At 38.5% G+C, this 13,646-nt stretch overlaps 1 protein-coding gene across 3 annotated transcripts in view; it reads left to right on the top strand.

The window, feature by feature from the left end:
- Positions 1-8,291, top strand: part of LOC120532995 (endoplasmic reticulum metallopeptidase 1-like) — a 35,430-nt gene extending 27,139 nt beyond the window's left edge. For all 3 annotated transcript variants that reach the window (XM_039759567.1, XM_039759566.1, XM_039759568.1), the window contains 4 exons: positions 4,582-4,784; positions 5,743-5,858; positions 6,052-6,215; positions 7,032-8,291. In XM_039759567.1, coding sequence (XP_039615501.1) covers positions 4,582-4,784; positions 5,743-5,858; positions 6,052-6,215; positions 7,032-7,199 — 651 coding nt within the window. In that variant the 3' untranslated portion in view covers positions 7,200-8,291. The remainder of the gene's footprint in view (positions 1-4,581; positions 4,785-5,742; positions 5,859-6,051; positions 6,216-7,031) is intronic.
- The last annotated feature ends 5,355 nt before the right edge of the window (positions 8,292-13,646 follow it).

Genomic DNA, 13,646 nt, shown 5'->3' with positions numbered 1-13,646 from the left:
TGGTGTGTGAGTGTGTTTGCCCTACGGTGGGCTGGCACCCTGCCCGGGATTAGCTCCAGCAGTGTCCCTGTAGTTAGAATATAGCTAGTTGGATGATGGAAGGATGGATATTGTGTGCTTTCCCCTTACATATAAGGTTACTGGAAACTGTAAAATGGCCTGTTATGAGATAATGAAGGTGTTTGAGCCTACCCAGTGATGGAGCCCTGCATTGAACTGAATAACTGAGTTACAAAATGGAGAGATGAATGGTTGGTCAGTTCATAGTTTGTGATTGTACTAAGAGCACATGCAAGTTTCCTGTTTGTTGGTTTAAATTACAGCTGTACACTATTTGGGTATTTTGTATACTGTATTTTGTTCTCATTCTAAAGCAAACACCAGCCTTTTTGAATAAGCTAGGGACCACATTCACATTTTAGGTTATTTTTTAGGAGATATCAAAGTCAAATTATTTTTATAACAAATTTGCAAGGGATGATGGGTTACAGTATTCCATATGTATGCATATTATTAATTATCCCCCTGCAGATATTAAAAAGGTCCCAGCCCATGTGAATAATATTTAAAAATACTGCTGTTTTTCTGGATTAGTTGTAAATTGGGCTTAAGCTTCGACTGAGAGAATACAGCAAGAGGTAGAATGCACAGAAGCAAAATAACAAAGCTCCAGTCTCACATTGGGTCAGTGTAGGTCTGCAAATTGGCATTTGTTCGTTAATACTTTTTCTCAAAGACCTATTAGAACAATTTTGATGATAATTGGCCATCCAGCCCAACAGAGCTTGCCAGTTTTGAAGAACTCTAAAGTCCTATTCTCTATTACACTACTTGGTAATTTATTCCATGTGTCTGATTCTCTCTGTGAAGAAAAACTTAGTATCGTTTGTGCTGCATTTATTATTAAAAAGTTTCCATGTGTGTGTCCCAATGATTATATTGAACCCAATTTAAAGTAACAATTGAGATCCACTGTACTAATTCCTTTTATAACTTTAGCGACTTCAATCATGTCAGCGCTTAACGTCCAGTTCCTTAATCTGAAAAGGCTCAAGTCCTTCATTCTTTATTGAAGCTCGTACCTTACAGTCCTGAAACATACCTAGTCACTCTTCTCTGGACTTTTTCTAGTACCACTTTGACTTTTTTATAGCATGGAGACCACAACTGCACACGCATAAGGCCATACCAGTACGTCATAAAGCTTAAGAATAACCTTCTTTGATTTGTACATTACATTTTGTAAGACTACTTAAGGTCTTCTGTAAACTGTATGGATGAAGAGACAGTATTGTCAAGTCCACTACAACTCCTAGGTCCTTCTCAAAGTGTACTTTCAATTTTCCCATTGTGTATTCAAATCTAACATTTTCATGTTTAAATGTAACACTTTACATTTACTTACATTAAACTTCCTCTGCCACAAATCGGCCCAGGCCTGTGATTGATCTATGTAATTCTGTAATGATTCTACCATTTGACCTATTTTGGTGTCATCTGCAAACGTAACCAGTTTGTTATTTATATTCTTATCTAGATTATTTATATATTAAGAGGACAAGTGACTCCAGCACTGATCCCTGAAGGACAATGTCCAATTTTGACAGTGTTCATCACAAAATAGCCCTTTGCTTCTTGTGTTTGATACACAGATCAAAAGTTTTCTGAAAATTCATATGCAACTTTCTGATCATATTGTTTTCCTTGTTTGCTTGTATAATTCCAGGACATTGTTAAAATATGATCTTTATCTGAACTCAGCGTCTATCACAAATACACCAGTTCTAGCAAAGAAATGCTCAATCTGTTTGTTATTAATTCCTTCCATTAATTTACCCATCATGCATGTTAAACTCACTGGCCTATACTGTAGTTACATTGTACAGCCTAGGCACTTATTTAATGTAATGGGAATAATATTTGCTAGCTTACAATCCTAAGGATTTTTTCCAATATGCAATGTTTTCAAAAACATACACATCAAGGGTTTACATATGCATATAATAATCTCCAGTTATGTTATCTTATCTCCGCAGTTTGTTTGATTTCAGCGTTTAAGACCTGAGGCCTCATGTAGAAATGGTGTGTATGCACAAAAATGTTGCATACAAACGTTTCCACTCTCAAATTGTGATGTATAAAACTTAAACTTGGCGTAAAGCCACGCACATTTTCACTGTAGCTCCAACCCTGGCATACACAAGCTATCCTCTCGGTTTTGCAGACTGGCGGCACCCAGCGTCAAAGCAGTGCTACTACTTCTGTGTGGTTATCCTTTCTTTTTTAGATCCACATCCCTGACACGGCTTTATCATATACACTGAAACCAACTACATATTGTTTATTAGTTTAAGGCATCGGATTGTAATTAACCTGTAACAATATAATGGTCCAGGGAATAGCCAAAGTATTCTAAATACCATAGCTGCTTTAGCGTTGTTACTCTCACTGCACCTTCTTTTTGTTCTTTCAGCTGCTCCCATTAGGGGTTGCCACAGCAGATCATCTTTTTCCATATTACTCTCATTGCACCACTCTGAGTATTTATATCACTGTATCAGAGTGTGAATCACAGCTCAGCAGCTGATTGGAAAGAGAATTATCAGGATACAGCATCAAGCACATGCTGCCTCAGCCATGCTGCCTATTGAACTACTCTCATACGGCAAATGCTTCAGAGTCTTTCCTTGCGGTTCAGAAGTAGTTTCATCCCAAGAACTATAAATGCACTCAATCAGTCCATCAAGTGCTCCTTGTAGAACGCTTTGTACTTAGAAGTACAATTACCTCACTGTAAACTTGCGATACTGTTATATTGCACAAGCTGAGCCATTTTATAAAGCGCGTATTTACATATGATGACGATATCATTTGTAAGATGAAATGCAGCAAAATGTTTATTATACAGATAAAACTTTAACTTCATTTAAATCTATATTGTTAATAATTAAACATGTGAGGACAAGGTGTTGCTGCACTAGCGAGGAGCTAGTGCTCCATTCACGGATTGTTCCGGCCTCGCGCTGTATTCTTGCTGGGACTGGCGCGACACTGGAAGGATAGATGGATGGAATAATTACACATGTACTATGAAGATATTTCAATGTTCCTTAAAAGTTTTGAAGAATCGGTGTTCTAAGCTTACAGATTACTTAACGTCTATTACAGAGCTAATTGTGTGGGGATTGGGTATTTGGAGAAAAAAAAGGAAGGACAGGAATTGGAGGTTAGTACGTTTGAAAGAGACAGTACTGCTGCAATAAATTATTTAATCAAAGGTTGCGCACTGCGCAGCAAGCAAGCATCTTGCGTGAGGCATGAACAATCACTGTGCCACCGTGTTTCCATGTTTAATAACATGCTTTAACTCCTATCATCATGAAAATGATATCACGTATACATCTCAGTATTTTAATTATTCAGAGAGCTGTAATATTACAAATGTAATGGATTCTGTGTCCTGTCAGAGGAAGAGAAAGCCCAGAAGCACACAGTCATTCACACACATAGAACACATAGAAGATCAAATACAAAACAAAGCATTTAAAGTGCTACTTTAGTTACAATGGAATTTGAGAAACTAGTAAATTAAACGATTTTAAGATGAAGTTTATGATGTTCTACTTTAATAACAAAATAAACTACGTGATTAAAGTTGACATTTCAAGATTAAAGCTGACATGTCGTGCTTTTTTCCCCCCCGTTTGCCTATTATTTTTTTTTTGTCGTCATATGAAAGCTTATTAGGGTACAAACACTCAGACGGTGGGCTACAACTTACTTTTTCATGGTGACTTTGATATCTGAAAACTTCTTTTTTATTTCGGGCACTGTGTGACTTTGTGAACTTGAGCATTCGAGTTTCTTCAACACTCTATGTCACTCGATCAACTTCCTTTGTTGTTTATACCACTTTTTTAAACCAAAAAAATAGTATGTTTTTCCTTGCCTTCACTTGGTATTCACTGAAATTCTTCTATTTTCCCCCATGCTTTTGCCATTGTCTTTTCACAGATTTCTGAGCTTAAGGGCTATTTATATGGATTTGTATATTCAAAGAGGCGTAATTCTGGGAGGAGTTGGGGTGGGACAGCAGGCACGTGCATTACTTTTCACGCTAACCGGGATTTATGGAGCGGAAGAACGTGGAAGTTGATGTTCGCACATATTTATGCATCTGGATTTTTTTGTGTGTACAAACATTTCCGCTTTTGTGCTTACACCACATTATAGTGTGAATTCTACGCACAGCGTTATGCAGGAGGCCCCTGGACTTTTCGGTTTACTAAAGCTAAACTTAACAGTTCTAGTTTTTTAATATGTGCACTACCAAAAAATATGAAATGTATTATATTATGGTCACTAGATCCTAATGGTTAAATCATTTAAGACATTTGAATTTAGATAAGGCAAACTTTGAGAGTACTGTACCAGACTGGGCAGACCTTTGTTTTTTGACAGAATCAAAGGATAAAAGGAGCAGCATTCAACTTTTTACATGTCTGCACTAATACCGTACGTGATAAGGCGGCAGCCTGCCTAATGAGTTCACAGTAATGTAACTTATTTTGTATGTTCTAGCACACCACCAGGACATTCCATGACCTTGATGGAAATGTTATTAAGAAAGACTCAGGAGTATGGATCAATGGATTTGATTACACTGGAATTAATTATGTGACTCCACACATCAATGAGATCAATGAGAATATCCGCACAAAATGTGACAACGAACTTCCTTACTGTGGTTTTCCATGGTTCCTTCCAGTTAAGTTTCTCGTTAAGTAAGTATGCCAATTCTTCAGTAACAAAGAAAAAAAGTAATACATTTTTAACTGTAAAATTATTTTTTGGGCAAAGAGCAAGTTCATTGAAAAGGTGGATTTTACCAGTGGCAAACAGCAAAACAGGTAGATGGAAACCTGTGAAACTTCCCCCAGAAAATGAGAATGATAAAAAACTTAAAGGTCAAATTATGCTCCCTAATAATAATAATAATAATCAAAAAAAGTACATAGTTAAGAATACTGCTAGATAAGTGGTGGAAGTTAAGTAAAAGGTTGTATAAAATAATTTTATTATTATTAAATTTACACAGCCCAAAATCTTTCATCCATAAACAGAAATGATTACTATAATCAGATACACTTGTCTATGTGTTTAAATAATACAATTATCTGTATTCTCCAGTATATTTCTTAATTTTGGAGAAAACAAATTCCTGCCTAACCAAAGGCAAAGTTACATAGTTGCTTGCTTATTTGTGAATACAAACTTAGACATTATTTGTAAATCTTTACAATTCTTGTTTGTCCAGTATAGAAAGATTGTTTGACTATCCAACCCTTGTTTGTTAAAGGTTTCAGATTTTTGGAAGTTTTTTTTTTTTTAAATTCCTGCTACTTATTTTCTGTTTGCATAACCATCTTTTATGAAAAAATGGAGTTAAAAGTCACATATCAGATATTGAAATGTAGGAGTAGAACATTTTAATGTCCTAAGTCATATTCATAATGTATTCAATTTCCTCTGAAATAATATGGTCAAGAGTGCAACAGCATTTTGAAGCTGTTTTGAGGCTACTTGCGGTTACATTAACACAAAATTAAAACCTCTCATTTAGAGCAGTGGATCACTGCTTTTATTGTTGCTGCATGTGTTTGCTAGGCAGATTATCTTAAAAAATAAAACAGAAAAAGTCTGACTCTTGCTCTTTGCATTCTGTTTTCAATTATTTATCAGGAAAAACTGGTACCTGCCAGGCCCAGAGGTGCAGCCAAAGAATCCCCCTCAATTTACTCTGGTGAGCAGACATGAGACTGAATGGGGAACTACCAACTTAACATTTCAAGCTACAGGTTTGTACAAATCATAGAGTCTAGCAGTACAGAATTAGTTAAATGATATAGCTCACTTTAAATTCTGATGTTCTGTTATATATGAAATACATCTTTGTAATTGTGCATTTTGTAAACTGTCAGTGAAGGATTATACTATATCAAGTATTATACCGAAGAATTTTTTTTTTTTTCTTTCAAATATATCAACAAGGACCCAGTCATATGTCCATATATTTCCTAACTCGGAATGGAGCAAAGCTTATCAGCTGGTCATTTGGTGATGGCAGTCCGGAGTTTAACCTCGATGGGGAATATTTCATTTTCTATTCCCATGGTTTAGATTATTCTGCCTGGAATTTCTGGTTGGAGATTCAGGTAAGTAAGAAATGTTGTTCTTTCTGTCTGGAGTGTAAAGCACATTGCATACGGTACCTCATACTAAATTAATTTTGTAAGTGCCAGTGGGAAGTTATTCTCCATAGCCTCAACGGGTGTCCACCATGAAAAACTTTCAGGTCAGCTTTAGATGCTGAAGCCTCCGTTTCCTATGTGCCTGCTCTAAGTAGCATTGTCTTCAAAGATGAGTAGTTGTAATTGGAATGGGCAGGGGTACCTAAAAAAAAGTGTCCACTGAGTAATTATTTCTGTGTTTTAATATTTATCTATTGGTATTAGCTGTGGGATTCTCTTTAATGATTGTGGAGCAAGGAGGAATTAAAATGTTCCATTTGTAAAATTACCTCATTCAGTAAGGCACTGCTGCCTTACTGCCTGGCTCTCCTCACTGTGTGGAGTTTGCATGATTTCTCCTTATCACTGTGGGTTTTCCTTCCGATTAGTTGGATCTTCCCATCCCATTCCAAATGTGTGTTAGGTTAACTGGAAATTGAAAATTGGGCATGTGTGGACTGGTGCCATTTCCAAGACTGGTATGTTATTGTTGGCCTAACCAAGATACAGTAGGGGATGGATGGTTGGAGGAATTTAATGTTTTCCTTCAGTGCCAGGTATAGGTGGAGCATGGGCAATATAAGCAGACTCAAGCAGCCAGTCTCCCATTGGTTTTCATTTGATGGAGAGCAGGATGCAAGCAATCCTACAGTAACTTGGATACAAATGATAAACGCTAATTTTCTCCTGAAAAGCTTTACATGTAACTTAAGTATTTAATTTGTGTTATCTTACTGCCAGGGCCCTCATACTGACTCTGTAGAAGGCATAATCTCCGTTGGTGTGGCGTCGCACTACTTTCATGGAGGAGAACAGAACACTGAGGTGCTGGAAAGTTTATTGCTCCGCTTTCCAGATTGGTCATTCCCTTCCCACTGGGTCAGCACATATCACCTCTTTGAGTATTAAGACCATTTCTCAGGAAAGGAAGAACACTGCAAATGCTGCTTGAATGAAAGAGGCAATAATACTTTACTGAATTAATTTATTTAACGCAGACTACTTGATCAAGTAAAAGACTCTGGGCATCCCTTTCCACTAACAACAGTTTTAAGTATTGGATTCTTCTGGCATTTTGCTTCAACATTGTTTCCTACAGATAGACAAGACTATAATGGATTATCCATATTGTTTTTCAATCTCAACGAGGCCAAGAACTCTTTCTGTTCACTGAGAGGTTAAACTTGGAATACAAAGTGAAGACTTCAAGTGAGGAGGTGGATGCGCATACACCGTTTTTGGCTACTTCTGACCTTGAGATCCTATCCGGACTGCATTATCACAAATGCTTGTCAATGAAGTATTAAATCAAAATGGTAGGATATATTGAAATCTGCTTCATTAACTTAAGTCAATTGAGGACATTATGCTGGCTAGTGTCAGAGTGACTGGTACATTAGGATTTTTTAAGGGTGCCTGGGTCTATTATTCTTTGTCTGTTTTTTTTTTTTGTATAGCTGGAAAACTTTGGGAATGAGGTTTTTGCTTTGAATTTCTGATTTTTTTTTTTTATAAAGATTGATTATTATATTTTCCTTTTATAAATGTGAACAGGATCATTCCGCCTTGCTCACCTTATTTATATTTTAAAATGAGCTTGTTCAGTTGAGTGTTTCAGTAATTCTCCTAGCTTTAACTTCCTCTCCTGTTGCACAAAGTGGGGTATCTGTCCTCATGGCTTATTTATAATCATTCATTCCAGCAAAAACATGGAGGAGATGAAGGACTCACATTAATATGGGATCTCTTGTGCCTCTGCAAAGGATGTAAAATCATAGCAAGTGGGGTGATGAGCGACATCAGGTGCAGAGATTCCATATATGAAATGTGATCCACTTAAATGGCTCCTCTAAAGTTTACAGTGGCTGCAGGTTTAATTCTTGTTGTTAAAGAAACATATTTGATTACATTAAATGGCTTGTGTCTATTAAATTTCCTCTCAAGAAATTCCTACCACTGGGCATTATAGATTTCGGAGAAAATAAAGTTTTATGGACCTGACTAGAATACTTTGTCTCCATCTTTAATCTAATTTCTTTATAAAGTGATTAGTGCCACTGCCTCATTAATCCAATGTACTGAGCTTGAATCTTGTGCCCAGTTTTCTTTATGCATATTTTTCTCATGTCCGAGTGAGGTTTTTCTCCCAAAATGTGTTGGTTACATAAATTGGTGTTTTTAAATTGGCCCCATGTAAGTGTACATTTGTGTATATGCACCATCTGGGATTGATCCCTGCGTAGTGGCCAGTGCTGCAGGGACAGATCCGGACACCCTGTGGTCCCAATTTGAATGAAGCAGGTATGGGGATATTCTTTTATAGTCTACAAAACCAGTTCTGTTGACAACTCCAAAATACAGTAAATCGAAAGAGGAGCTTTTTAGTTGTAAGCATTTGATGACAGAAGTGAATGCTATCTTACTGGGAGACTGCAAATGGGTTACATGGTGGTGCAAAGGTTAGCACTTCTGTTTCATAGCTGCAGAGACCAAGGTTAAGACACCATCCTAATCATTGTATGGTGCTGTGTGTGTCTGCTCCTGACGTCTTTGTGGGTTTTCTCTCATTTCCTCCTGCATTCCAAAAACCTCCACATCACGTTGGTGCCTGTAGGTTGGCACAATATGACAGCATTAAAATGTTTTGAGATGAACTGGCATCTTTTTCATGCTTGGTGCTGGTCTTTCACCCAGTCCTACCTGCAGAGTCTCCAGCTCCATACAGAACCTATGTAAAGATTGTTGATACTACAGAGTGAGCCAAAATATTACATCTAATTAATGAAAACCTGTAGCTTCTATGACCATACAGAAATTGAATTTGAGACAAGTTCTAGACTTTCGTGGGCCTGCTTTTTTAGAGATGAACTACTAGGAGTTTGTTCATCAAACCTATCGGTCAATGTAAGAAATGTAAGAAGTGTTGAGCAAACTCACAATACATGAAAGTTATCATTTCAACAGAACTCTTGATATTAGCATGTTTCCGAACAGTCAATCATAGAAAAAAATTGTATATTTTATGTGCATACTACTCCTTTTGGCTGGTCCATTTAGGGGTCACCACAGCGGATCTTTTTCCCTATCTTCCTCTCGTCTGTATCTTGCTTCGTTACACCCACCACCTTCATGTCCTCTCTCACCACATCCACAAACCTTCCTCTTTCCCTCTTACCTGACCGCTCCATCCTTAACATCCTTCTCTCAATGTACCCATCATCTCTCCCCGGCACATGTCCAAGCCAATGCAATCTCACCTCTCTGACTTTGTCTCCCAACCATCCTACTTGAGCTGACCATGTAATTTACTCATTCCTAATCTGGTCCATCCTCGTCAGCCCCAACGCAAATCTTAACATCTTTAACTCTGCCACCTCCATGTGTGTCTCTCGTTTTTTGGTCAGTGCCACCATCTCCAACCAATATAGCATGGCTGGTCTCATTACCATCTTTTAGACCTTCCCTTTCACTATTGCTTGTACCCGTCTGTCACAAATCACACATGACACTTTTCTCCACCCATTCCACCCTGCCTGCACTCTCCTCTTTACTGCTGTTCCCCCTCATATCCCCCCGTTACTCTGCATTGTTCATCCCAAGTATTTGAACTCACCCACCTTTGCTAACTATACTTCCTGCATCCTACCCATTTCTCGGACCTCCCTCTTACACACACACGTATTCTGTCTTGTTCCTACTGATCTTCATTCCTCTCCTCTCTAGAGTATATCTCCAGGGTCTCCTTAACTTACTCCCTACTCTCGTTACAGATCACAATATCATTAGCAATGATAGTTCACAGGGACTCCTGTCTAATCTTGTCTGTCAATCTGTCTTTCACCATTGCAAATAAGAAAAGGCTCAGAGCTGATCCCTGATGTAACCTCACCTCAACCTTGAACTGCTGTGTCACTCCTACGACAGACCTCACCACTGTCTCACTTCCCTCGTACATATCCTGTACCACTACATATTTCTTTGCCACTCCCGACGTCCTCCTACAATACCATATCTCTTCTCTAGGCACCCTGTCATATGCTTTCTCCGAGTCCACAAAGACACAATGCAACTCATTTTGGTCTTCTCTATACTTTTCCATCAACATCCTCAGAGAAAACATTGCATCTGTAGTGCCGTTTCCTGGCATGAAACCGTACTGTTGTTGTTCACAATCATTACCTCACTTCTGAACCTAGCTTCTACTACGCTTTCCCATAACTTCATGCTGTGGCTGATCAATTTTTCCCCTCTGTAGTTACTACAGTTCTGCACATCTCCCTTTATTCTTAAAATATTGGTACAAGTACACTTCTTCCCCACTCCTCAGGCATCCTCTCACTTCCCAAGATTATATTAAACAAATTTGTATGTCATCTGGACCAACAGCTTTTCCATTCTTCATCCTTTTCATAACTGAATCCTTGGCTCTGCCCTCACTCTACTTCTCTTCTTGATCTCCAGTGTCATCCTACAGACCACCATCCTATGCTACCTAACTTAATTTTCCCCTGCCACCACTTTGCAGTCTTCAATCTCCTTCAGATTGACCCACCTGCATAGGATATAATCTGCCTGTGTGCATCTTCCTCCACTCTTGTACATCACCCTGTGTTTCACCCTCTTATTAAATTATGTATTCATCACTACCATGTCCATCCTTTTCTCAAAATCCACTACCATCTGACCACCTGCAATTCTCTCCTTGACACCATACCTACCCATCACCTCCTCATCTACACAGTTCCCTTCACTAACATGTCCATTGAAATCTGCTCCAATCACCACACTCTCTTCCTTTGGGTACACTCTCCATCACTTCATCCAGCTCACTCCTTAAATAATCTTTTTCATCCATTGCACATCCAACTTGCAGGGAATATGCACGGACAACATTCATAATCACACCTTCAGTTTCCAGCTTCATAATCATCACTCTGTCAGACACTCTCTTCACCTCCAAAACACTCAAAAAAAATACTTTCTCTTCTGGATAACCACTTCTCCACTCATCCACACCATAGTAGAACAATTTGAACCCACCTCTGATACACATGGCCTTACTCTCTTTACATCTGGTCTCTTGCACACACAAGATATCAGCCTTCAGTCCTCTCCATCATATCAGCTAACTCTCTTCCCTTTACCAGTCATACTGCCAAAATTCCTACCATCACTTCCAAACTACATGTATTTACCTTACTCTTCATCCCCTGCCTCAGGACATGCCTTCCTCGTCTTCTTTGTCCAACCGTAGCCCAGTTGGCCAACAGTATTGGTGGCAGCAGTTAACCCGGGCCTTGACTGATCCAGTATGGAACTCTGTTTTGCCCAAATATTGATCTGGCAAAATTTTACACCGAATTCCGTTCCTGATGTAACCCTCCACATTTATCCGGGCTTGGGACCGACGTGAAGAAACACACTGGTTTTTCATCCCCCATGGCTGGGTTAAATATTTTATTAGAATACAATGCCTATAAAAAGGTATTTGCGCCTTGGAAATTTTTACATTTTATTGTTTTACATTATTGAGAATCATGGTGGATTTAATTTGACAACATGACACCTCCAAACAGGTGATCTGCATTGAACTAATTCTGTGGCTTTGAAGAACAACTGACTGCACCAGTGACGACTTTGGTGTGTCATTTTAAAAGAGGGTGAATACTTAACACACAATTATTTGGTGTTTTATATTTGTAATTAATTTGGATTACTTTGCAGAGATCTGATATATGCTTCATAAAAGCAGTGTTAATGTTTGTGATGTGCCATGTATTGGAATGACACATGCAATGCACCTTTTTTTTTTTTACTAAAAATGTTTTGTGACATGCCATCTTTTGGAATGGCAGAGACAGAACAATATGGACACAGATGCATTGTATCCTTTAATTAAGGTGGATAAATATAATAAACAAAACAACCCCCCACCCCATAAAGGATCTTCTGGTTGGGATCATAAACCACGGTCAAGACCATGCTTGAAGGTGGCAGTAAAACTGTCCGACGTGTCCAAATATATACTTAAAAGGCATAATTTACAGTTGAATGTGCCAGTATTGCCAGTGAATTTGATAATTGTACCCATGCTCGATCAGACAAATCTGTCGTCCGAAATGGGATGATAAGATCCTTTACAATGCCTGTTGAACATCATTGTTCACCCTTGCTATGGTGAAGATGTGGGTGTGTGCAAACTCTAGTTTTAACTGACATCAAATCCCTGAGGAACAAAACAGACAAACTTAATCTTCTCACAAAAAGTAAAGATTATTTTCTCTCTTCAGCGTATTGCTTTATGGAGACATGGCTAAAGGCATCACTTCCCAACTCCGCATTAGAACTACTGGGGTTTCTGCTTTACAGAACAGATAGAGACAAGTTGTAACAAGTTAAAAGGTGGTGGAGTGTGCTTCTATCCTTCTATATAAAAGCGGTCGGGTGTCCTTCCGTCCGTGCTACACAGGCGCGGAGTTTCACACACGCCCCGTCCATTTTGCAATGCACAATGGGATTTGTACTTTCGTTTTTCCAGGTAAAAGATGATTTTCTACTCCAGACTGTGCGATATCTTCTTTTTTCTTACTATATAAAAGCGGTCGGGATTGTCCTTCCGTCCCGTGAGTGGAAAGTGTAGCGGTATTCCGCTTATCACAGACTTACTACTTGCAGCTTGCGGTGCGAAGCAACATGATGTGAGCAAAGTTCTGGTGCTCCCATCGTTCCCTTGCTTGTGTGCGTGATGTGCTGGAAAAATAGACAAAATTATGTCTCTGGAAATAATTGATGTTGATGGACTACAAATGCCTCACCGCGTAGTAAATATCAGGGGGGTTCAAAAGGGCGACCTCAATATAGAAAAAAAGTTTAAATTTCATCACAAAAATAACAGAAACTACGAGTATTAAAGTAATACCGCTCAAATGCAATATAACCAAATTAATGAGTTTGTATAAAATATCAAATTGATCTACATATTGAATTGCCTTAAGAAGTGGTCAACTTAAAAGTCGGTCGCCTTAAAATGCGGGTCAGCCTAGTATTAATAAAAATTGGTACAGTGACATTTCCATATATTCACTGTTAACTGTTAGTTCATTCTACTCATAAAGAGAATTTTCTTAAATAGTCCTTGTCGGAGTTGATCTTCCATCTGAGGTGAATGTTTACGTGGGCGATTACATCACTAGTCTGATGTGAATTCCACGATTATAGTGAAGGGTGACTTTAATAACACAAACCTAACCATTGAGTTTCTCAGATACAAGCAGCTTGATAAATGTCCCTCAAGGGATGGGAAGACTACTGCGCTATAAAAGGACACAGAGCAAGCTTTACTGGGTGCGCTGCTGG

This window comes from Polypterus senegalus, chromosome 7 (assembly GCF_016835505.1).
Source record: "Polypterus senegalus isolate Bchr_013 chromosome 7, ASM1683550v1, whole genome shotgun sequence".
Classification (NCBI taxonomy): domain Eukaryota; kingdom Metazoa; phylum Chordata; class Cladistia; order Polypteriformes; family Polypteridae; genus Polypterus; species Polypterus senegalus.
This window is presented reverse-complemented; position numbering and strand designations above follow the sequence as displayed.